The sequence below is a fragment of the Lotus japonicus genome, chromosome 4, assembly GCF_012489685.1.
Source record: "Lotus japonicus ecotype B-129 chromosome 4, LjGifu_v1.2".
In the NCBI taxonomy this organism is placed as follows: domain Eukaryota; kingdom Viridiplantae; phylum Streptophyta; class Magnoliopsida; order Fabales; family Fabaceae; genus Lotus; species Lotus japonicus.
Window position 1 is genome coordinate 53,749,053 of NC_080044.1, and position 25,064 is coordinate 53,774,116.

The 25,064-nt window shown below is 37.4% G+C and overlaps 5 protein-coding genes across 7 annotated transcripts; 3 read left to right on the top strand and 2 right to left on the bottom strand.

Moving 5' to 3' along the window:
• Window positions 1-1,412: 1,412 nt before the first annotated feature.
• Window positions 1,413-7,082, top strand: LOC130715200 (quinolinate synthase, chloroplastic). The gene is made up of 7 exons (XM_057565275.1): window positions 1,413-2,386; window positions 3,461-3,745; window positions 3,988-4,203; window positions 4,774-4,953; window positions 5,370-5,873; window positions 6,334-6,495; window positions 6,579-7,082. Exons 1-7 carry the CDS (start codon window positions 1,682-1,684, stop codon window positions 6,630-6,632), a joined length of 2,106 nt encoding a protein of 701 aa, XP_057421258.1. The 5' UTR covers window positions 1,413-1,681; the 3' UTR covers window positions 6,633-7,082.
• A 399-nt stretch (window positions 7,083-7,481) lies between these two features.
• Window positions 7,482-9,951, top strand: LOC130715201 (manganese-dependent ADP-ribose/CDP-alcohol diphosphatase). 3 transcript variants are annotated; one of them, XM_057565278.1, is made up of 2 exons: window positions 7,482-7,813; window positions 8,551-9,951. In XM_057565278.1, exon 2 carries the CDS (start codon window positions 8,579-8,581, stop codon window positions 9,557-9,559), a length of 981 nt encoding a protein of 326 aa, XP_057421261.1. In that variant the 5' UTR covers window positions 7,482-7,813; window positions 8,551-8,578; the 3' UTR covers window positions 9,560-9,951. The 3 variants fall into 3 exon arrangements, with proteins under 3 accessions (XP_057421261.1, XP_057421259.1, XP_057421260.1); XM_057565276.1 differs by lacking the exon at window positions 7,482-7,813 and adding an exon at window positions 7,823-7,984; XM_057565277.1 differs by lacking the exon at window positions 7,482-7,813 and adding an exon at window positions 7,839-8,192.
• A 559-nt stretch (window positions 9,952-10,510) lies between these two features.
• LOC130715202 (high-affinity nitrate transporter 3.1) lies at window positions 10,511-11,730 on the bottom strand. The gene is made up of 2 exons (XM_057565279.1): window positions 11,483-11,730; window positions 10,511-11,279 (listed from the first exon to the last, which is right to left on the bottom strand). Exons 1-2 carry the CDS (start codon window positions 11,610-11,612, stop codon window positions 10,801-10,803), a joined length of 609 nt encoding a protein of 202 aa, XP_057421262.1. The 5' UTR covers window positions 11,613-11,730; the 3' UTR covers window positions 10,511-10,800.
• Window positions 11,731-16,407: 4,677 nt separating this feature from the next.
• LOC130714675 (uncharacterized) lies at window positions 16,408-20,391 on the top strand. The gene is made up of 9 exons (XM_057564598.1): window positions 16,408-16,928; window positions 17,472-18,094; window positions 18,174-18,379; window positions 19,005-19,085; window positions 19,228-19,314; window positions 19,446-19,578; window positions 19,675-19,746; window positions 19,858-19,959; window positions 20,069-20,391. The coding sequence occupies exons 1-9, from the start codon at window positions 16,510-16,512 to the stop codon at window positions 20,203-20,205; spliced, it is 1,860 nt and encodes a 619-aa protein (XP_057420581.1). The 5' UTR covers window positions 16,408-16,509; the 3' UTR covers window positions 20,206-20,391.
• A 314-nt stretch (window positions 20,392-20,705) lies between these two features.
• LOC130714676 (uncharacterized) lies at window positions 20,706-22,690 on the bottom strand. Its single transcript, XM_057564599.1, has one exon. The coding sequence runs from the start codon at window positions 22,442-22,444 to the stop codon at window positions 21,476-21,478; it is 969 nt and encodes a 322-aa protein (XP_057420582.1). The 5' UTR covers window positions 22,445-22,690; the 3' UTR covers window positions 20,706-21,475.
• Between the last annotated feature and the right edge of the window lie 2,374 nt (window positions 22,691-25,064).

Genomic DNA, 25,064 nt, shown 5'->3' on the forward strand with positions numbered 1-25,064 from the left:
AATTGGTCTGGGCAAAAATAAAAAACATAAGTTAGTGAGGGACAAAAGTGAAAAACCTCACTCAATCACTCTCTTTCCTAGTTTCTCTCGTGTTTACTCTAAGTCTCACCCAAGCACCCACCAAGCCACCAAGTCCCTTTGCTCTCAAAAACCCTTCTCTTCTTCTTCTTCTTCTTCGTTTTTCAAACCGCATTTCAATTTCGAAAAACCCTGAAAATCACTCGAATTTTATTTTCTTCGTGTAGTAGAAGCTGAATCAAGTTTGTTTTCTCTATCATTTTCTCGATTCTGCAATGTTTGGTTTATATAATGTAATTAGAAAACAAAAAAATGATACAGTTTCGTTTGGAATATTTTGAACCGTAGAAACCAATAGGGATTTGAGCATTTTCAAATCGATTGAAAATTATTATTGATGTTTTCTTTTTCCTTTTTTTGGTTGCTTGAATTGATAGTTTTATAGAGATTTGAGGACAAGACCACTTTGATCATACAAGAGATAAGAAAAATTACTACTTTTTTTCACTATCATTGATTGATAATCTACTAGATCTTCATCAGGAGATAGATACATCCATGAACAGGGTGTGATTCACCAACACCAACCCACCGCGCGATGTACCCTGCCGCTCGCACGCTCCGCGCCGTTGATCTTCACGGCGCTATCGATCTACTTGTATAAATTTTTATGTATAAACATATTAAAGTTGTTTTTAATTTTATTTTAATCGATGTGTTCATTTAAAAATTTTGAACCCCGATCCCGAGTCTTGGTTCCTGTTTATTGTTAACCCACTTTATCACCTCTAAGTTGGCATTATTCAACTTAATCCCCTAATGGACAACATCGTGCCAAACGTATGCAGTGACAGAAGATTGAGTGTGTTCAAAGTTGATTTGAGTTTTTCGATGTAAATTTCCAAAGTTCGAATGTGATTATCAATTAATTAGATGAAGTCAAAAGCATCACGGGAATCAAACTTCTATTCTTTCCATATTTTATAAAATGCCAATTTCTTGTTTATCATCGGAGTAATGCCAATTTTAACAAACAATCTTATCTTTTTACTTTTTAGATAGACTTAGCACACAGTCTTTATTTATATAATATAAAATAGAAATGTCATTTTATTTAAGCAATTAAGCAAGGTATCTCTATATCAGTTGTGAGACTAATTCTTAGTTCAATAATTAGCATATTAAAAGGCGTACTAGAAGATTGTTCAATGAATTTTTTACATTCATTAAAGTTAAAAATTCAACTATCAAACACATCGTTAATGAATGAAGTACTGAACCAATGTGTAAACATTATTTTAATAGAAATGTTGATTAACATTATCTTTACTAATAAAGACATGATTGATTGAGGTATTTAACAATAGTATCTGAAAATTTCATTTAATGATAAAAAAAGATGTCCCATGAATAAGGGTCATTGTCCCATTTCCCACTGAGAAAGGTCATATAGATGGGAATAGAATATGGAAAAAAAAGGAAGACATTGCCATTGGGGACCAAGATCTTCAACTTGGGTCCTTCCACTGATTCCTTGCCACTTTGAGGAAAGTGCAGTTTCTACTTTCTATATGATCTTGCTTCTTCTCAACAACCCTCCCACTCTTGCACTTGTTGACACAACCTCCCTTCACATTCCCACCACTCTTCTTCCGCCGCCGCCATGGCCGTGTCTGCTTCTTCCTCCATCTTTTCATTCTCACCGAACCCGAATCCCGTTCCAATTCCAAACCTCACACCGTTCAAACCCTGTCACATACCTTTCATCAAACACCTCAAATGCATCCGAACCCATCATCAAACTCCTTACAAGCCCAACCCATTTTCGTGCCACGCTCTCGCTTCCGAGACCGCCGAGCTCGCTGTCCCGTCCAAGCTCCGGCGCCTGGCGGAGGAGTTTCGCTCCCTGCCGGAGCCGGTGGAGCGGGTGAAGCGGCTGCTGCACTACGCGGGGCTGATGGCGCCGATGGAGGAGGTAACCCGGGTCGACGCGAACCGGGTCATGGGGTGCACGGCGCGGGTGTGGGTGGAGGTGAGGATTGACGCGGAAGGGAAGGTGAGGCTGGCGGCGGATAGTGACTCCGAGATCACGAGGGGGTTCTGCGCGTGTTTGGTTTCAGTGCTTGATGGGTCGGAGCCGGAGGAGGTTCTGGAGGTGAAAACGGATGATTTGTTGGCTTTGAATGTTGGGTTTCCGAGTACGAGTCGTTCAAGGGTGAATACATGGCATAACGTTCTGGTTACCATGCAGAAGAGGGTGAAGCAGTTGGTGGCTGAGAGAGAAGGGAAGGTGCCGTTTGAGGCTTTTCCTTCATTGGTTGTTTCTGTTGATGGGGTTCTTCCAAAGGGCAGCTACGCTGAAGCACAGGTTAGCACTATCTTGCTGTTTCAATCACAATCATGTCTGGTCTTTTCTTTTTTGTGTGGGAGTTGTTATTACAGAATCTTTTGACACCATTGACAAAGAGAAAAAAGAATGAAAATTGTGGAATGAAATGCATCTGGGTAGTGTCCCTTTCTGTTCCAACTTGCAAGAATATGATGCTTTTGTTTTTTCTGTTCTCTCATGAGTCATGACTGTTTGGATGCTGACTTTTAGTGTGGCGGCATTCCCCTTTAGTGCTTTTACTTCCATATTATTCCCTATTGAAAAGACATTTTAGTGTGTTTGAAATTTTTTCTACATTTAATTCTAAAGCTATAATCTATTCTGGGAGAAGCTTATCCGAGTAACTTCTAGACGAGAGAGTTGATACAAAGATGCTATTAAAGCTTATGTTGTATCACTGCTGACTTTGTAAGACATGCTTATGTTGTACATTACAATTCTGTATTTACTGAAAGCTCCTTGTCCCTCAAAAGCAAGACATTTTTGGCTGGTATTACAGTTTAAAGAGTTCTAGGCCCCATATTTATTTTCACAAGGAAGATCCCATATTACTTGAGGTTGATAAAAATATTGCGCACACATATTAGCACATTGTACATGTCTCATAAGAGTGTGTTTGGGTAAACAGCTTCGCAATAAGTGCATAATTATATGCTAACTTAAGCTCAAAATAGCTTATAGGTCGGTATATAAGCACATGTGCAAAAGGCAGTCTAAGCAGCTTATGAAAATAAGTTCAAAACAGTTTACAAGTTGGTCATAAGCTCACCCAAAAACTTGCATAAGCACCTATGTCATAAGATGAGCTCAGACAAGCTCTTCCCCATGTGGCATTGATCTTTCTGCAATTTTCTTGTTCTCTGTTTATCTTGGGCTAACTTAAATTTAAAACATCATGCCCTGTAATTACATTATCTCTGCAAGTAGTTTTTTCTCTTAAGAAAATGTTTAGTTCACATCATGATGGATGGCTTATGCCCACAAATGGTATTATTTCATGGAATATTGACCTGACAGTGTTAAACTTCTAATCTTCTTCTAGCTGTCCTGCAGGCAAAATACCTGTTCCCTAATGAGTCAAAAGTTAATGAGCTAGTCAGTGTGCTGAAGGAGAAGAAAATTGGTGTTGTTGCGCACTTTTACATGGATCCTGAAGTCCAAGGCATTTTAACTGCTGCTCAGAAGCTGTGGCCACATATCCATATATCTGATTCACTGGTCATGGCAGATTCAGCAGTCAAGATGGCAAAAGCTGGATGCCAATTCATAACAGTGCTAGGTGTGGATTTTATGTCAGAAAACGTGCGCGCCATCCTTGATCAAGCTGGTTTTAATGAGGTATGTCTTTCTCAGTTTTGAAGGCAGGCATCAGCAGGCAAAGTATATGATATGTGAAGATGTCAAGTCAAACCTCTCTAGAAGACCGATCCTATAAAATTTTCTACAAATCCCATATATAGCATTGGCATATGGCTTGTATGAAGCAAGTCACATTTTCTGCTGTCAGATAGATTAGCAAAATTAAGTTTTTGTCCTACATATTAATCCTTAGTCCTTTTTCTTCTGATAATGTTTTGCAGGTCGGTGTGTATCGGATGTCCAATGATCTAATTGGCTGTTCTCTGGCTGATGCTGCAGCTACTCCGACTTATATGGAGTATCTTGAAGGAGCTTCTAGGTCTACTTCTTTGCATGTCACGTACATTAACACTACGTTAGAGACAAAGGCATATGCTCATGAGATTGTTCCAACAATAACTTGTACTTCATCAAATGTTGTCCAGACTATTCTACAGGTTGGTTTGACACAAACCTTTTCATATTTCTCTTTGGCTTTGGAGTGGCCTGGCTAGGGGTGTTTATCGGATCAGGTTTACCCGATAATCCAATCCAAGCCAATAAGTTGGTTCAGATTTGGTTTGTGCAATCGGTTCATTTTATTTCAAACTCAAATTAAATCAATTACAACCGGTTTGCTTCTCATATTTTTTTTTCTTCAACCTGAACCAACCCGATCACCCATCTAACTTTTACATTTATGTATTTTAAACTTTAATACTTAAAATTATCATATATTTATATCTTTTGTAATTCATTTAAGTTTAATTGGAATACTACTAATTGTCTTTGGTTATGTTTATTTTCTAATTTTATATTGCATTTTAGGTAACAATATTAGCTTAATTTTTTTTAATAAACTGAACCAAACCAATCCAATTGAAGAAAAATAATTGGTTTGGATTTCTTTTTAACTTGATCCAAACCAAACAAACCTGAGAAGACCCGTGTTCACATGGATGCATCAAATGATGACCATGACCAGGCTAGTTCAGTGTTTTCTGAAAAGGATATATCCTTTTATGCAGGCATTTGCTCAAGTGCCAGATTTAAACGTATGGTATGGGCCTGATTCTTACATGGGTGCAAATGTCGTAGAATTGTTCCGACAAATGACAAAAATGACTGATGAAGAGGTTACTGCCTTACATCCTGAGCACAGTGTTGACTCAATTAGATCATTGCTACCACGACTTCACTATTTTCAGGTATGATTTTGGTACATTTTGATTTTTATTTCCAATTGGATGTGCAGCATATATATTACTCTTTGTAGTTCTTTTTTTCTAAAATATATTATGTGCGACAATGATAAATTTAGTATGATTTTTCATTTTTGTTATCCTCTTTCCCTCTCTCTCGTAAGTTGGTATGGGCTTTGTTAATATAATTTTTTCTTTTCTCCCTCCTTTTGTTTCTGTCCTTGGTTTATGCAATGTGAGACTTGGAGAGAAACTTGTCAATGCCTGCACTTATGCTTTTGTAGTCTTTCTCTGGTTTGAAATTTGTTATTGGTTTAGTTTTCCGGGTATAAAATATGGCTTTTGTTAGTTTGCCTTGATCTTCATGTTTGTATCGTATATTGTTCATTTCATGATTATATACTTTTGCCACACTGTCACAGGATGGGACATGCATTGTTCATCATCTATTTGGCAATGAAGTTGTGGAGAAGATAAAAGAAATGTATTGTGATGCATTCCTTACTGCCCATCTTGAGGTACCTGGAGAGATGTTTTCATTGGCAATGGAAGCAAAGAGAAGGGGAATGGGCGTAGTAGGCTCCACACAGAATATTTTGGATTTCATTAAAGATAGAGTTCAGGAAGCTTTGGATAGAAACATCAATGACCATCTCCAGTTCATTTTAGGAACAGAATCAGGGATGGTGACTTCAATTGTGGCAGCAGTTCGAAGTTTGTTGGAGCCTGCAAAATCCTCTCCTCAAGGAGCAAAAGTTACAGTTGAAATAGTCTTTCCAGTTTCATCTGAATCAATCTCAACAACAACAACCTCAAGTCTCAATCCTGCTGGAATGGGTGATATCATACTTCCTGTTTTACCAGGAACAGCTAGCGGAGAAGGTTGTTCCATTCATGGTGGCTGCGCATCTTGTCCATACATGAAGGTAGGAATAGGATCCATCATCTAATTTGGATATGGTGTTAGCTCAGTTTATAATCAACTTAACATCTGCTCACAGTCTCAGATCAAAATAATCTTAAACTGCAGTTGGATCAATAATTTCACACTCTAAGTCATTAAGTGCATGGTAGGTTATTGGTAAGAATTAAGATGTGATAAAAGACTTTAATTATGCATGTGTTTAGATACCAGTTGAGTGCTACATGAACAGATTTTTCATCTCAATCTATAAGAAGAGTTCCATTCCTTTTTTGTCTTCAAGTCACTGCTAACTTCTGTTTGCATTGGTAATAATGGGTATACAAACATAAATTATGTTATTTGTGGATACCTGTTACCCGTTGAATACCTGATTTTTTGTTTTTGCTTAGCTGGATTAGAAGTCCTCTTCAATTCTATTCTTTGAAGCTGCTGTCACCTGATTGTTTCTTCAAACCTTTCAGATGAATTCTCTCAGCTCACTGTTGAAAGTTTGCCGACAGCTACCGGATAAAGAAAATAACCTTTCTGCGTACAAGGCAGAGCGATTTCAGGTGCGGACTCCAAATGGAAAATCAGTGGCAGATGTCGGATGTGAACCAATTCTGCACATGAGGAACTTCCAGGTTAGTTTCTCGGTATTACTTTTCTATATTGTTGACATGATGAGCATCATGTGCTTTGGATTCACCTTTGGATACATGTACAGGCTAGTAAAAAGCTTCCAGAGAAGCTGGTTGATCAGATCCTTCATGCCAAATAAAGTGGAAGGTCGATGTGATCAACTTGAGAAATAATGTTATTGCAGACAGATTTTTGCTGCTGTCTTGTGAGCAATTCCAAGAAGTTGCAACAAATGGCAATCGTTGCTACAGCCAGATTTTGTTGTATGGTAGTTTCCCTTCCCATAGGGTCAGGGAGCTCCTTATATTGAATATTTAGATAGGATTACTAATCAGCTATAAAGCCTGATACTTGATACGACACAACATGGATACAAGGACATGGAGAATTCTTTAAATCTCAAGATATATGTTCACTCTTACATTCATGATATACATTCTTAGATTGAACGGAAAAAAACTTGTACTTCAATGCAATTTAATCACACCTATACTTCTACTTCAAGTTCTTTTATCATTCATGTGTATAAATTAACACTCAGACTCAAGTGTTAGTCATTTAAGTTCTTATTCACATTTTCACGTCTGAATCGGTGTTTATCGGAGCGTTAATCTTTGAAGTTATTACTTAGATAACTTGTGTTTGTAACTCTTTGACTTTGAAGAAGGATGACATGACATGAGTTGGAGGCTTGGAGCACAAAAATAAGATCCGTGCCTTAACTTTGGAACCTTTAAAAGTGGGATATTAAAATAAAATAATCATTTTTTCACCATCATACATATGAGGTATGATAAATATAAATATATGAGGTCCAACCAAGAGTAAAATAAAATATTAATCTTTAGAGCAAATTTTCCATCATCGTACCTGATAGATATCTTAATTTTTAACTTTATGTGGGCATTATGAAACAAAAAATTAAAAAAGTAGGAAGATACTAACTAGCATTGGAGATGGTGAGAAAAGAGTAGAGATCTGTTTGGGTGAGACGCTAACGTTGTCAACGTGTGGTTAGGAGGACATGTGGCGTTAAAGGAAACGTGACAGAGACACAAGGAGAGGAGTTCCTTCCTTGTTAATGCAAACAGTGGCAGTCCCGTGTTTCTGACAACTCAAAACGACAATTTTATTTACTATGAAAAAAACGACAATTTGTTTCCTTTAAATGAATTCCCATTTCCATCTCCACGTAGCAATTCCATTCCCAACTCTGTCTCTGTCTCTGTCTGCACAGACTTATTAGGTTCCCAACCACGATTCAATAACTTTCACAATTTCTCTGTTTCAGTTTCACGTTATCATCATCATCATTCACAGGTACGTTAGATGTGTATTTATTTTATTTTATCCTAATGTGTTTCATATGCAACCTTGGCTTAGACCAATTTGTACATCTCTTCTTTCAATATTTTGATCTATATGCTGTTTTATACAATCGGAATGATATCATATGATTTTAGAGGGTTTGGTTTCTGGACCTGAAACTCGGTACTAGATAGATAGCTAACCTCATAGATATGAATATGCTTTTTGTCTGATTTGGATCATTGCTAATACAAAGAATATTTCAAACTTTATAATAGATCAGTTTGCTCACACAAGTTAAGATTATTTCCCTTTGTAATCCCCTGTTTTCAACACTTGATAGGATTTCATAGAATTTTCCTCTGGAATGAAGTGATTTGCAAATCATGCCGTAAGTGGGTAGGATTCACAGGTTTTTAATTAGTCCATTTTTTTATGTACGGTAGAAAACGGTGAATCCAAAATGACGTTGGATAAATAGTCAGAAAAGACGAATGGAGTTGTTTCTGACTTTTTGTCCACCGTCATTCTAGCTTAATACATGTGGTTTTTTACTGTGTATCCAAACATGCACTATGACACACAAAGTGATTTGTAAATGAATATTGAAGTTGATCAATTGATATCATTCCAAACAAGTTTTATAATTTGTAACTGAAATGAACTTTTGTATCTTTTAGATGTCATAACATGTTTTACATGTGCAAGTCCTATTTTGGTGACATTATGAATGTTGTATTGTCCCATAGGAGCTTGTGGAGAGCAGAGAGAAAAGCCATGGGTTCTGCTAATGGACTCGAAATTGAGAAAGGGAAACAACCTCTCTTTTCGTTTGGATTGATATCTGATGTCCAATACAGTGACATTCCTGATGGTCGTTCATTCCTCGGTGTTCCGCGGTACTATAGGCATAGCGTTTATGTGTTACAGAGAGCAGTCCAAAAATGGAACACTCATCATCATAGGCATAGATTTGTCATAAACTTTGGAGATATTGTTGATGGCTTTTGCCCAAAAGATCAATCTCTTAACACTGTCAAGAAAATTGTGGATGAATTTGAGGCTTTCAAGGGACCACTGTATCATTTGATTGGCAATCACTGTCTGTACAATCTGCCTCGCAGAGAGTTACTTCCACTATTGAAGATCAAGAGTCTTAAAGGCCATGCTTACTATGATTTTTCACCAGTGCCTCAATACAGATTTGTAGTTCTCGATGGATATGACATAAGTGCAATTGGTTGGCCTCAGGATCATCCAAGAACATTGGTTGCTACGAAATTCCTCCAGGAGAAGAATCCAAATGAAGATAAGAACTGTCCAGCAGGTTTGGTGGGACTTGAAAGAAGGTTTCTCAAGTTCAATGGAGCTGTTGGAAAGGAACAAATGGAATGGTTGAATGGTGTTCTTCAAGAAGCAACAAAATTGAAACAGAAAGTTGTGGTGTGTTGCCACTTGCCTCTGGATCCTGGTGCATCATCAAAGGAGGCATTGTTGTGGAATTATGATGAGGTGATGAGTTTGATACATAGATACAATTGTGTGAAGGTGTGTTTTTCTGGACATGATCACAAAGGTGGATACTCCATTGATTCACATGGTGTACACCATAGAGTTCTTGAAGCTGCTTTGGAATGTCCTCCTGGTACTGATGCATTTGGTTATGTTGATGTTTATGATGACAGAATGTCACTTTATGGCACAGACAGAATGCGGAGTACAGACATGTATTTTAATCCTAAAGTCGAATTGTCATGACTAGGATATGTTGATGTTTTTCACACTTATTGGTTTATTGATACTAGAGAATTCATTGATCTTTTAAGACATGAATTCGGTTTTGCGAGTTAAGCAAAATGCCATATAAAAGTTTTGAGATACAAGTTTATTCAAACTTTTATGCTACCTACAGTGAATTGCCTTTTAATAGAAGATGGAATACTTAATTAAGTTGAGCAACTTGCAATTCCATGAATCAGCCACTTTCTGATTGACTTTTCCTCTTGCTTCAGGGAAAGACATATATGCAACATGCATTTACATCACATGAAGTTTCCTCTGAAATGGATTTGCTTGTGAAATTTGATTGCTTTGTAAAATTGCCAGGATGCTTTTCTAAAGATATCTGTTATTAAAAAAGTTGCTGTGAATTGTGATGGTGACCAAGTGCATGTACTTACGTGTTAGTGCAGTTTCTTAGTAGTTTAGTACCTTTTTTTATGATGAAACTGCAAATTTGATTGCTTTCTAAGTGACTTCTCAGCCTAATTGGCAGGTTCCAGGTTTTTGCTCATTTCTAGGTGAATAGTTTTTGTTAAGACCCTGCAATCGGATGGCTATACCCAAATTACAAAAGAGTGAAAGGAAAACAAAAGAGAAATGATAGATGTGATCGGAGAAAAGAGACAGAGAGAAAAGTTGGATATCGATACGGCATCGATACTTTGGAGTGTTTAAAAACCAGGATTGTAGCTGAAAGCTGGCTCGGGGATCATGTGATACAAACAATTATGATTTGACATTCCCATCCATCCTCATCACAGATACTCTATTATTTTGTCATTAAATATGGAAGTAAACTATGTTGAGTGTTGACACTCACTTAATAAAGTGAGATATATGAATAAAAGAGAGCAAAGTGAAAAATATGATGATTGAAAACGGGAAAAGTGAGATGAGAAAGTAAGTGAAATAATATGACAGAAATAGTGTGTGAAATTTAGTTATACATTTATATTGACTTGAAATACATCATAGATCATTGAGAGCCAAAGCAAATCCTCTTGATTTAGTGTATGTTTGGTTTCCCATTTGCCTGATACAAACAAACAGGAAGCCATACATCCTAAGGCACAAGTAGCTAAGTAAATTTTTTAAGTTGAGCAGAAATCTAAACACACACTTATTAAATACCAATATACCATGTAATAAAAGCATTAGTAAAAATCTGCCATGAAGCTCCTTTGTCATTCAATCACTGCTGTGATCATGAAGAAGACTTAATGTTTCTTTCTCTTCTCAATATAGAAGAAGAAAATCAGGGACACCACTGAGAAGGCACTGAAACAAGCAGAGCATATATCAAGCGACAGGTGTCGCCCGGTGATTGCCTGGATCTTGAACAAGTTACTTGTCTTCTTAGCATCACTGGTTTGACCATAACCCACTTGCACGTCGTTGGAGTCAAGAGCATAGGCGCGTACGAAGTACGTGGCTTCAGGCACGTCCCTCTCAATCAACCACTCGAAGGTGTGCACTGTTTTGTTGGATGCATCGTAGGGCTTGGCCACAATCTTGTGCTGGCATGTCTTGTCCCTGGAGAGCTCGTCCTCTGTCTTTCTCCACGCGCGGTCTTGTTGACTTATCGGCGCGTAGCACAGCTTCACCTTTATGGTTTTGTAGGAAGAATCTGTTCCAGCTGGTAAGGTCTTGTTCAGAGCCCATGTCACAGTGATAGTGTCCAATCCAGCTTCCACAACTGCAAAGTTATAAATAGAACTATTAGAATATAGTCAACAACTTAAGTTTTTGAGATAATTTGTCGCATGATATGGTATAAGAGCTTCAATGATTAAGTGGTCTAGAGTTTGATCTGTGCCGCCCCGAACTCTTCTGATTAAAAATTGAATTTAAGCACATGGTACCGGTTGATATCAGACAAGGAAGGTTGATATTTCTTACCTTGTCCATGTTTGGGGGAAGCAGTGACATCAAGGGTTTTCTTCAAGGAAGAGAAGAGAACTTTCCCATAACAAGTTCCGGCTAAACAGAAGAGAAGTGATGCTATGATGATAACTCTGTGTGCTGCCATAGTTTCTATGCCACCAATAAGCTCTTCTAAAGAAAAGTCAAAGTGGGAGAAAAGGGAAGACTTGAGAGAACAGCCAACAAATTGGAAGTGATGTACTTAGATTCTGAGTGGGGATGCAATGACTTTAAAGCCTTTTATACAAAGCTCAATCCTATAAAATATTTGGAAATAAAAGAATTATTTCTTTTTCTTTTGTTGACAAAAATTAACAACTTGAGTGTTGAGGACGAGCAATGACAGCCATGACAAGTAGAAAGGCCCAAGTTGTTTAATCTAAATGTTTTGAAGACATTGGAAAAAAATGTATTGAATAGAGGAGGAAAATATTATCAGGAAGAAGAAGCAAGTGGTAGAGATGTCCCTTGAACATGTTGAAGGGCTATATCAGTATATCCTATTTCCATTAGGACGGGTGTATTTGGCAATTTGCAGACTTTTGTATCATCTTATTTTTAATTGGTTGACCTTGTTATTGTCTTTCTATCTTTTTCTTTCCCCTTGTAGGCTTGTACTCGGAGTATTTGATGGACATACAAGGATACTTTATGCATTAGCTATGAAAAATAATTTCATAAAAAAATGATTTGTGAATTGAAAAATCCCTTAACACCTGTAATTTGTGATGGTTTCATACTTGTAATTTGTGACGATCAGAAACTACCACAAATTGTAGGTGTCAGGATATCTTTTAAAAAGTAGTGGTGTATAAATCGATGTTGATTTAATAATTCTTCTCTTCCCTAAGAAAAACATAAATTGCACTTCATTCTTTCTTTATGAGAAAACGACACCCTTTCATTTAGAGAAGCTTAAACCATGATAGTAAAAATCGTACGATACAATGATTCGTATTGTGATTCGATTCTTTTTTCTTGCTTTGGGTGATACGAATCGGTTGATGTATCGAATTGTACTCTGAATCAGAGGTGAATCGCTTTGAATCTGATGAATCACAACTCAGTGTTGAATCGGTCGATTCACACAGGCGCAGAAACGGGTTGGATTGCAAAAGTCGGTTTCGTTTTTCTGCATTTTTGCCTCGCATTTTAACCTTAAGAAAGGCTCATATGATTTTCAAATCATTCACCCTCTACATTGAGTCAGAAAATAGGTCTTTTAATTCCCGATTCGATTCACGGTTCAACTATCGTGGCTTAAATTTGTGTTTAAAGTTAGTTAGTCATGATATTGATAGTATAAAAAAATTGTTTGGAGACTAGTTCACAGTTTTTTTTTGAAAGGAAGTTCACAATTATTTACCCCAATATTTATTTAAAATTAAGTACAATTAACATGTAATATATTTATCTCTTCGGAAAGAAGATGTAAGTTTTGAAAATTAAGATGAGAGGAAATGTTATTTAAAAGAAATCAAACGGCTAAATTGACAAGTATATTAGAATGAACCAAACCACAAGGGGTGGCACAAGTGGTGAATGTGCATTTCCTTAAGGGATTTCACCTAGGTTTCTGGCCCGGGTTCGATCCCCTCTGAGGTCAAAAATAAAAACCTTTGTGGCCAGGGACATCACTACCGTATCCCGAGCCAGATTAGTCACGTGGGACCCCTTTCCCCGTGGAGACTGGTGGCCAAAGGAGAAAAAAAAAAAAAGAATGAATCAAACCTTCATAATTCGGTGGAATGTAATTCAAGTTTATTTTAGAAGAGGAGGGATTAATTTACCCTTTAATAAGTTAAATACTTAATTATTAACTCTAGAAATGCATAATAGAAGGAGAAGAAAGAAAAAGCCTCAAATTTCATCGTTCTTCCCAAGTGTTTGTTAAATATTATTATATCTGAATTCCTATTCCCCCCTTCCCAAGTGAATGAGATTAAAGTTCATATCTGAATCTGATACTAGTTTTGTCCCCTTATGTTTTGGAAAGGGCATACAAACAAGAAGAGTACGGATTGAGAATGCCACGTACGTGAGTTACGGAAAAGGCAACGCTGTCTAATAATATCTAATCCAACGCTCAGAGGGTTTCCTTCCTCTAAACACAAACATTATTGTTGCCTTTTCCATTATTAAATCAAATCAAAGCAGGTTGACACTTTGCATTACTCGATCACAACTTGGCCTCTTCATCTTGATTCATCACCTAACATGAATAACAAAACGATAAGTTCCAATCATGTTACGTAATACGTACCATTTTGTTCAAATGTTCAAGAGAAATTCTGATGTCATATTAATGAACGGATGATAAGGTATATGTGGGCTTTATGTCGATCGAATAGGAAAATATGATATATCACAAAGTCAAATACACCAGGGTAGGTGTCTATAAGCTCACCTCAACTCTTTTAAAAATGTTGCAATTTGATCAATCTAGATTATTATTTATTGTCAGGGTTCTGAAAACCGGACTGGACCGGTTGGTCTAACAAATTCAACCAGGACCTGGACTTATAATCGGTTTGGTTTGCATATTAAACCGTTTATTTAAGAACGGGAAGTCAGGCTGAAGAACCGGTGAAACCAAACAGTTTATAATTTGGAAGAAAAAATTGAAAAAAGGCACCAGCGAGAAACTCGCAATGCGTAGGTGCCAATAAGTGGGGCATTTGCCACTAAGCCAATTATGATTGCAGAGAAATATATTTAGTATATGATTTAACAAACGCTGCCCACCAAAATGAACTTCCTACCCTTGTGCTTGCACGTGTAACAAAGATATTACCACCTTTTCAACAAAATATACATGTTAACTATATATTAGTTTATTTTTATTTGGATATAATGAGAAATAAGTACACTATAAATATTAAAATACATATTATTATATCATTTTGTTTTATTCTAAGTGATAAAAAAATTAATATTATTGTGTATTAAAATATATAATATCATAAAAACAATTTAAGACAAAAAAAAATATTTAATCATTATCGGTTGAACCGGTTTGATCCCAGTTGAACCTTTAAACCATGAACCAAAGCCTTCACCGGTTCAATGACCGGTCCGGTTTTATTTATTATTATTTTTTTGGTCAAAGATGCTTTGAATAAAAGGCAAGGGTTACCAAACGGTACTTACAACATATGAGAGTAAATCTCAAAGAGTGATACACAATACACACGCACAAACAAATTAAGAACAAGTATGCGCACTCAAACAGAGCTGAAACAACCAGCTGAAACCATGATGTAAAACCCTAAAACCCGTACAAAAGCCTCTAAACCCCCCAAATGAACAACATTCTTTGGTCCGGTTTTCTAAACATTGCTAATTGTAAATTCCTTTTTGGTACTCTTTTTAAGGGCCCAAAGTCTTGGTCGCCATGACAAATTGAAACAAAATATATGAACCTTGAATGGGCTCTTTCCCTCTATTGGGCCTTGGTCCCTTTCATCTATATTGAATGAGCCTTGACAACAAAAAAACAAGAACAAGCCTTATTGTTTGTTTGCAAATGGATTTAGCAAAAACCATATGTTATAACAAAAACAAAAATAGTGAGGTCCACAGTTGAGGCAAACCTAAGCCCACCAGACACATATCATTGTCACTGCCAGACACCCTTGAATGGAGCTATGATTCATTCACACTCTCACTTTTTTACACCTTCATTAGTTATATATATCTCTGTTATCTTTCAATCACATAACCCATCACACATTTTATTTTCTTTCTCTTTCTTCTTATCTCTCTTATCTCTACTTCATTGAACATATTTGAGAGTGTACGTGAAGAAAACTTAATTCCCCTTGAATGCCATTGTCACACGCCATCCTCTACGTCGCTATGTCGCTGCCTTTGGCACTCTCCACGACTCCACCACTGACATCATTGGCCAAAATTCTTGGTCATCGTGACAAATCAAAAGAAAGATACAGGGAGAATTTTTCCTTAAAATTTTTAACAGGAGTTTAGTCCTCATTTGGATAATGTCCCCTAGTCATGATATGCATAAGTTGTCATAGTCTGGATACAAAGAACCCTCGTTGCCACTAGCCCACTACTCTCGTCGTAAAGGAGTTTAACATTTTCACCCAGGTTTCGAATCATTGAGTCACCTCATTAACTATTTCACTGATGCAAACAACAACTAACTCATTGTGGTCGAGTACATGGCAAATTTAACGAAGGGGATATGTTTAGGGTTTATTTTACTTGTTGTTGGCTTGTGCATTTGTGAACAAGCATCTTTGCATTGTGGTGTTTAATTCCATAATATTGTTGTATTGCTCGGTCATATGTATGTATGATTTAGTGTCATTTGACCACATTTGTGACATTAATCTAATCTTTTTAACAAAATAATACTATTTTTCAAGAAAAAAAAAATGCAAGTCAGACGACCAATGATCCAATCGAGACCCGTTTTAACAAAGAATTGAGGGCCGCAAACATTTGCAACATTTAAAAACTATTGCTAATGTGTATGTCGGTTAAATGTTACAAAAACCAAATGTGTGACTATCATTTTGGCTTAATTATACTTTTGAATGTTGCTCTGGTCTATCACTTTAGACCCTTCCATTTCCTGATGATCCAGCGTTTTGAGTTTCAACCTCGGAAGAGGATCTTCAAGGCCTCCCACAAATGCTATGGTGTACAGTAGAATTCACCATAAGAAGCTAAATTTGAAGTGCAGCTGTATCTTCATGACAATGTCTTCTAACCATAAAAATAATACAAAATAGATAACAGAATTCTGATGCAATCTATGCCAAATAGAAAGACAAACAGCCCGAGAATAAGACAGCAGCCAACGCCGGCCAATTCTACATACATACACAGTCAAATTGACACTTCCTATGTATCTTACAATGCCCTACCAATTCTGATTTTTTAACATCCCACAGTACCAAACCTTTTATCCTCCTCATATGCATCTACAATAATAGATACAGAGAGATACAGATTACAGAGAGCAGAGTGTTCCAATGGAGCGAAGGTTTAGCAGAGAAAGCAAAAGGCCTGTGAGCCTACAAAAGAAAGTGGCGGAGACAAAGCGCAAGGAAGAATTACCGCCACCGGACCTCACCGATTTCATGAACGACATGTTCTTTGGTGCAGCAGACATGGAGAGAAAAACTTATGACCTCACAGGTAGTGTCCGAGGTATGAATGACGATGATGACAACGAAGCCGGTTTCGATGACAGCACTAGAAGTAACAGCGCAAGGTTGACACAAGAGTGGTTGCAAGAGGCTCGACGCGTCGTAGCTTCCTCTCCTTCACGCTGCGAATCTCCAGGACGCCTTTCAGGGTCCCCAAGGTTCGCAGCCGCACAATCTGCAGGGTCACCCCTCCATTCCTTGGATCGAAGAGATGAAATGTCTAGGACTAGGTCAGCCCGAAGGTAACATTCTAATCAATCAATACCATCAAGTAACCAATTATCCTAAAAGTTTAAGTTGTTAGATAAGTCACATGAATGGTTTTATATCATATTCTAACAAACTAAAACATGTTAGAAGACGATCCTCGCGCATTTGCAGTTCGAGCTAGGTAATCAAACTCTTGTATAGCAAGAGCTTGATTTGCCCTTTTAGAAGCCTCTCTAGGACTAGGTCGGACGAAAATAACTAATGAATTAACTAAAATAGAGCATCGGCGTAAGAGTAAGGTTGTTGTCATGTAAACTTTTGGTATTTGCATCCGGTAACCGGTCCCTCTTTGGATGCCGCTAAATTCGGGATTTAGTCATAGACTCACAGTTAAGGCTCACCATCCCTCACTTAGAGTGTATTGTGTGAGATCCAACCTGAGAGCTCTTCCCACACACTCAGTCTGCTGTCATGTAAATTTGCGGTAACATGTTAGATTAGAGAAGTGAAATCAGTTCTAACTAAAACATGTTTTATCAATCATTGGTCATAATATATTTGATTATGTGAAGCAGGTACAGAGCAGTGGAAGGTGTGAGTGATGAGATACTCTCCAAGACAACAAAACACAGCCGTAACAAATCAGAGACGTTCGCTGAACGTTCGCCGGAAGGGGATGGATCCCCGGCAACGGCGGTGCACAAATGGTTCTCCAACATCCTCAAACCTCCTCCCAATAGCAACAACAACAGCCCGCCGCCACAACCACTACCACAAACACCGCCTTCTCCCGATTTTCTCCCTCCGCGGCAACCGTTTTCTCGGAAGTCCCGCTTCCAATCTGAGCCCCCAGCTGCTGCTTCACCTCACAAACTGGGGATTCCAGCTCCTGTTTCGCGGCGGACGTTCAAGAGTTCTGTGCCGCTGTCGCCGACGGCAGAGAATGCGAACCGTCCCGGTTCTCTTCCCCTGTCACCGCCGAGGAATCTAGTGGAATCCGCTCACCGGAGAACTTTATCTTCTTCCACGTGCTCGCGGGAGAAGATCGCGCCTACTAGGCATGTTGGGAAAGGAGAGGAAGTAACACGAGAGCAGAGCCTCAATGGATTCCTCAAAGAGCAGAGGAGTTTGCTCCAGAAAATCTCCAACAGAGAGCTTCGTGCCCATGCCAAAATCGTGCTCTCTGGGACTTCCAACAGTTAGTGAATTACAACAACTTCCAAGTGATTTTTGTGTGAGTGTTGGGAAGTGATGATGATTGAGTTTGTGCTGTGCAGGTACGGCGTCGATGGTGGCTGCTATTTGCCACGCGTGGCTGTTGGCTTACAGACAGAGAGAGAACGACGGTGGTACAGGTGACGGCGTGGTGGTGGTGGTGCCTGTGATGAATGTGAAGCGAGGCTCAATGTTGAAGCTAAGACAGGCTGCATGGCTCTTTCACCATGCTGGTGTTGATGCCACTGCATTGCTTTTTTCTGATGAGGTAACTTATTGAAGACAACCCCTTTAAATTATTATTTTTTTTGTAGTTTTTTATGACGTTCAGAAAACTGTAGTTAACGTACACTCTTAATGAACCGCGTTCGTGAAAATCAAATTTGTGTTCTCATACTTAATGGGTCTTGTTAGACTTCACACTAAGATGACTAAGTCTACGAGCGGACGTGACTTGATGAGAGACTCTTACTCGAGAATTTCCCCCCTGAAGACCCTAACCTCCAAAGCGGTCCATAAGGGATAGATAGAATTCAAAAGGATAGAGACGATAAATTCAAAATAATGACAGGAGCCGTTATAATTCAGGGCAATAAAGTCATTTGTTGTTATAATCAACAAGTAAATAATGTGCATAAATGATCTTACGCCCCTAGCAACCCAAGAGATGAGAAGAGGGCTTATAATAAGACACTAAGAGTCAAAGAAAAGACATATTCACTCTAACACTAATCCAAGACCTAAGGTTGGACTTTAACCTTTGAGCTTAGTACTCTCGGAGTTTAAGGAGAGCAAGGAGGATTAGCTTGTTTCACACTACACAAACAACTTGTTGGTAATATTTTGACAAAGTTGACTCATTGACTGCTTATTGATACTTCAAATTCTTGCAGGTTGACATGGAAAGCCTTTTGGTGACTGGCCAACTGAGTGTCCTCGTGGTTGGACAAGATGTCTTAAGCACCACTAGCGAGGTTTGCTCATATGAATTATTGATGAATCTGAAAATCAATTATTAAAATTAACAAGATTGATCCCAAGGAAATGTGCACCATTAGGACTAAATAATGGGTTTGAATATTAAAATTAATGTAATGTCTTACTTTGTTCTACCAGGTTGGATCTCAATGCACCATTCTAACCGATAATTACTGTGAGGATGCCTATGATCTACTTGACAACCCTGTCCTGAAGAAATTATTGGTAAAATTTTTACTTAGCTTCGTGACAATCTTGTGATGAGGCACTAGAGCTAAAAATGTAGGTGAAGGCAGGTGAAAGATTTTATATCTAGGACTAATTAGATTATTCTCTGCTTATGTATTATTTTCCAGCTTGCTGGTATTCTGCTAGACACACAGAATCTAAGAGCTTCTGCAACAATATCCATGACAAGAGATGCAGAGGCAGTTCAATTGCTATTAGTTGGCTCACCCCCAAACTACAGATATGCTTTATATGATCAATGTATGATTCATGCTTCTCCAAATTTAAATGACTTATATATAGTGAATTTACTGATCATCAAATCCAACTTATGAAGTTGTTTTCTGTTTCTTGAAGTGATGCAAGACCAAAAAGGTACTTCTTTTGTTGAAGCATTGAACCATAACTATGGGAGGCCTCATGAGGAAAGTAAGTATCCATACATATTGTTGCCAAATACAATCCCATTACTTCATTCATGTTATTGATATTTCACAATCTTGTATTGAAAGTTTGAGTATTTATTCTTGTGAATTACAGGTGACCAAAACAGTGAAGGACAGCATAAGAGAAGGTCAAGCTCTACATCTGAGCGTGACATCATCATGTCAAGTTCAAAAACAAGCTCCATAGACACAAAAGGTATATTTTGAACTCATGATTTATGAATAAATGGATATTCTAAGAAGAATATTTTTTCACCTTGTACCAACTACATGTAAATGTGGTGATAACACCTTGATCTTTGCAGTTAAGCTTATTACGCCACCTATTCAATCTCCTAGTCCAGCACCAGCACCAGTACCAGCAAATGCTGCAGAAAGGGAAAACTCTCGTGGGAAAAACACGTTCTTCTTGGCAAGGTGGTTTGGTTTTGGTTCAAAATGAACTAATCTCCTATTAATTTGTATGCCAATGGCAACTTAATTTTGCAAAATTTAATACAGAAGATAAGAAAAAGAATGAAATGGAGATATTGTATTTTTTTCCCCTTGATGCTTGGCACATTCTTGAAGATAAGTCTCTAGCTACCGAGTGTACATGTAAATTTAAAATGTTCTTGTCTTCTTTTTATTTTGGCTGGAAAATGTTCTTGTCATTCACTTAAACTTTGTGCTTAGAAATAACATGGCGCCCTACCAATTATTGTTCTTTGGTAAATCAGCCCTGGCCCCTTCGCCCCTGTATTTTTGAATCTTTCATTACTTTGTTATTTAGTGTGTGTTAGTAGCCCTGGCACATTCTTGAAGCTCAACACACTCATTTTCTTTCAATGTGTAACTTATTCACACTTGATATCTCAACAATACTAATGAATAATAGATTAATAATGGACTCAGACAGCTAAGCAATAATGTTGACAACGATACAGATAATCTAACTAGGGATAGAGAAAAATCTGTATTGTATAGATATATGCTTGAGATGCAGATACATGGATTATCATTATTGGACAATAATTTTTACATTACATCATCATCAAACACCCTCCTCTCTTCCCGGGACACAATTTTCCGCCACATGCATGTACATTTCATAGGCAAAATACAGACATTCAGTGTAGTGATCCACCGTCTATATTTCCGTGATCCAAAATTTAGATTCAAAGTTGATACTACATAGAGTTTAAAAGAAACATTTATAGCTCTCTTACCAAGACCAGATCAAGAAAAAAGCATTTCCAATGTTGGTAAAATGTAGACGTAGATGCCTCTAGATGGTCAATTATTGGGCATGTGGGTGATCATGATAATACAATCTGTATTGTCCAATTATGCTCATTTGCTCAACCCCAGCTGTATGTAACTACCAAACCCTATTTGGCCCCACTACCTTTTTCAATCCAAAGTTCCAACTTCCAATGTTAGGTGTACACCAAAATGACTTACCCACTAGGATGAAATAATAAGAGAAAAAATAAAAAATGGATGTAAATACTCGCAGCCTACTAAACAGGAGGCTCACAAGTCCAAACCCACCTCTTGCTTTCTCTCAATCCACTCTCTGTTCCATAACTTGGAAACTTAATTGTTGAGTGTTTAGAAATTCTTATACAATTAATTTGAACACCAAAATCAATTTAGATGAAGTTTTTTAGTGCCAAAATTGATTCAGGAGAAAAATAAGTTGATAGAAATATACTAACATGATGATCATTTCATTCAACCTTCCAAGCATAAAGAAACAAACAAAACTCTGAAGACCCACTAACACTAAAGCCTTCCACTGATTCAGAACTCATTGTCTGAGCAGATAATGGAGAAGATACTGATGATAAAGGTGATGAACAAGATGGCAGGGATGATGTGGATGACAAAACAGGCTTAAAAATAAACAAAGCATGCTTTAAACCAGGACTAAAAAGCCAATCATGAACATCCCAATATACCTCCACTCTCATCTTGCTGAGACGAATTGACTCATTCCCTCTGAACTTCCATTGCAAGTGCTTCACATGAATCACCAAATGCCCATCAATCCTTATCTCCATCTCTGGCTGAACCCCAGAATCGCCATTGCTGAAGCTTCTTCCCCTGCTCTTGCACTCGATTGAGATCTCATGCCACCTACCCTTCTCATGAAACTTAGCTCTAGTGCTGAACCTCTTCTTCCCAAAAATGTGTTCCTTTTTAGAAACCAAAATGGGATCAATCAGTGCTGGCCTGCACCCTGTTCTTCTGTAAGCCTCTTTCTTCAGATCACCAAGAAGAAGCACAACCTCTTCATCACAAACCACTGCTACATAGTACTCTGAGATTGGCTCTGTTTCTCCGTTGAACTTTGCACCTTTAAGGTCCCAGAAAACATCAACAGCTTTAGTACCATCTATTATGAATCGCTTGGAACCTTGTTTCCTCCAAAAGTACCATGGCTTCAGCTCAACCTTGCAATTGTACTGTGATTCTCCTTCTGGGCCTTCTACTGATACTGATAGGCCATGAAGTAGCAGATTTTTGCACCATGTGATGGTGATCAAACGGCAGTGATCAGCAACCTTTGTTCTGTACACAGACATGTAGACACTCTGGCCTGAACGGGTCACAGCTCCTCCATGTTCTTCACTGAGCTTTTCAGCAGAAGAAAAGCAAGCAGGAATCCCAATTGAGTCCTGCATATTCTTGATCATGAACTTTTAAATAGGTGAAGAAGTTAGAGGCTAGAGTTGATTAGAGCATAGAGATTAGAAGATGAAAGTAAGAGAAGAATGGATGGATTGGGAGAAGTTTTAATATATAAACTTGTGAATGGTGTGAGAGTTTGAGAGATCTTAGTCACAACTCACAAGCTGAATAAAATGCAGATGCTGCCAGAGGTGTTCTTGGCAGCATTAATTGGATTTTAAATAAAAAATATTTCCAAACTGGCATATGGACTGGCAGTGAGTGAGTGTGAGTGAAAGAGCAATAACCCTCTTTATATATAATTTATTTTTTTGAAACTATATCATCTCAAGAATAATTATATCTTCACACCTCAGCGGAGAGGTGGAGGAAGAGAGAGATAGGAAGAAAGAAGAGAAAAGTAAAGATGTGATAGGTGATTTGATTCAATAATGATATATACACACCTCATTTTCTAAACACTTCATTTTCACATATTTTTATTTATATCTCTCTCATCTTATCATCTATCACATCTCATACTTTCTCTCTCTTACTTTTTCTTTTCTTCATATCTCTCTTCATTCCAGCTCTCTCCACCTCAAAGAGAGGTGTAAATGAAACATTATTCGATTTGATTGATAGAAAAAAGATAAATAAATAGAAAATGAATGTGGAAAAGGAGTGAAAAGATGTGTATATATCATAACTCTCTTAATACTAGTGAGGCAATAATGTTCGAGACAGATATAATAGGTATAGCCGGTAAAACTTTTCCTACAAAATATTTAACGCAATTGTATTGAAAAAAAGACTCAAAACAAGACATATAGTTAAGTCGGAAGAATCTCACGCTAGTTAATCTACGTGTTTGGTGTTGTTACACTCATTTTATATTCTACACCAATCTCTAATATCCCTCTTGTCACCTCCTTTAATATATATTTGTTTGGTTAAATTTAACCTTTTAAGTTCAACCTTTAATATACTGACTTTTTCGAATCCAAGGTTGTTTTAATTCTACTATATTCAAAAGTGCTTACTTCCAGGTATGGTTAGATGCACAGAAGCCATTTTTCATCAGATTTGGTGTTATGGGTTTTCACAATCATCAGAGTCATCTATTCATAACATCACATGATATGGGACTATGATATGGTCAAAATTAACTGGTCAAAACTGTTAGAGAAAAAGAACAACTGTAGTTGAAAGTTTTAGCTTTCCAATACAAGATGTCATCATATTTCTTCCTTGTTTGAAAAGTATATTCCAAATACTATTGCAAATATTCTTTGCTATTATGCTATATATGTATTCTCCTTTTCATGTTTCTCCAATATTTATTTATGTAATTAGAGCTTATTTTCAATTTTACTTAAGATCAGATTAATATGTTTAAATTATAAAGTTTATATAAAATCCAATAACCTTCATCAGGGTTGAGTTTTTTCTATTACAAAGCTTGTGAAGTTAGCAAATTTTTTAAAGCTTTTATAGGACCTTTTCACAGCAAAGAAGAAGGTGAGAGGAATCTAAGGAGTGATAGCAGCAGAAAAAGTGTAAGGAATCTATTGTTGCAGATTAGCAGTTTCAGATCTGGTCTTAAAGTTTACAGTATTTTGCTTCTAAACCAAGAGGCTTTGATGGTTTTCTAGTAAGCAACCCTCAAATAATATGAAAGTAAGACTTTTCATTCAAACTGAAACTGGACTAGCGTGCAAATGTGTCAAAGTAGTCAAACTTATGTATAGCTTGATTAACCTAATTTATCTTTCAGAAAAAAAAGATTAAACAAATATATGAGGTTGATTATTTTTAAATTTTTACAATTCTAAAACTTACACATCATTATTGAGATCTTTTAATAAAATTACTACAGTACTATTTATACATGTGTTCATTATTTATCAAAAAAAAGCTCTATCTTTTCATTCTATCTAATAATTTTTAGTCTCTCCACCATAGTTGGGTTTCTATTCACAACCTAACACTTCTGAATTTTTTCTTAAGTCATTGTTTGATTATCTGTGGAAAATGTTAGGCCTCTGTTTGATTACTGTTTTTAAAAACAATAAAATCTGTTTGGCTGCAGAACCAGTCAAGAAACAGAGGCTGCTAAGCAATCAACGGACTGAGTCAGAACCCCACAGCCACACCAGACAGCACCAAGGATTGGAAATTTGAAGGATTGAAGAAGGGGCTGGCGGTGGTGATTTTGCTTTCAGGCTCGTATCTGTGGCGGAATCGAACAACGAGTTAGACTTGGGAGGGAACGGCGACGACCTAGCTTAGCTATTGTCGCCATGGGAGCAGGGCTGGTTCCCGTTGATAGCAAACATGAGCAGGATCATGAAGAAGGCGATGCCTGCAGACGCGAAGGAGATGGTGAAGGAGTCGGTGAGACCTCCAACAAGTGTATAAATGGCGACCTTATCCGAGTTTGTTGCATATTATGGTGCTGTTGTTGGGGCCGCATGTGAATTGGGTGAAATTGGTGGAAGTGTGAAGGCAAGGCTCTGATATCAGGTTTAAGTTCACTTCGTGCTCTTTAATTTAGACGAACAAATTCGGAAAACTTGCATCTATTTACTAAGCTAGTTTTTTTGTATTTTCTCATTTTAAAATCCATTTTCAAAACAGAGTTAT

Coding starts and splice junctions, on each gene's coding strand:
- LOC130715200 (XM_057565275.1), top strand. CDS start 1,682: ATGGCCGTGTCTGCTTCTTCCTCCATCTTTTCATTCTCACCGAACCCG. Junction 3,746..3,987: donor ATCAAGCTGGTTTTAATGAG/GTATGTCTTTCT, acceptor AATGTTTTGCAG/GTCGGTGTGTATCGGATGTC. Junction 5,874..6,333: donor CATCTTGTCCATACATGAAG/GTAGGAATAGGA, acceptor CAAACCTTTCAG/ATGAATTCTCTCAGCTCACT.
- LOC130715201 (XM_057565276.1), top strand. CDS start 7,947: ATGATTTTAGAGGGTTTGGTTTCTGGACCTGAAACTCG. Junction 7,985..8,550: donor GTTTCTGGACCTGAAACTCG/GTACTAGATAGA, acceptor ATTGTCCCATAG/GAGCTTGTGGAGAGCAGAGA.
- LOC130715202 (XM_057565279.1), bottom strand. CDS start 11,612: ATGGCAGCACACAGAGTTATCATCATAGCATCACTTCTCTTCTGTTTA. Junction 11,280..11,482: donor TTCCCCCAAACATGGACAAG/GTAAGAAATATC, acceptor ATAACTTTGCAG/TTGTGGAAGCTGGATTGGAC.
- LOC130714676 (XM_057564599.1), bottom strand. CDS start 22,444: ATGATCAAGAATATGCAGGACTCAATTGGGATTCCTGCTTGCTTTTCT.
- LOC130714675 (XM_057564598.1), top strand. CDS start 16,510: ATGGAGCGAAGGTTTAGCAGAGAAAGCAAAAGGCCTGTGAGCCTACAA. Junction 19,086..19,227: donor TCTTAAGCACCACTAGCGAG/GTTTGCTCATAT, acceptor TTGTTCTACCAG/GTTGGATCTCAATGCACCAT. Junction 19,747..19,857: donor TGGGAGGCCTCATGAGGAAA/GTAAGTATCCAT, acceptor TGTGAATTACAG/GTGACCAAAACAGTGAAGGA.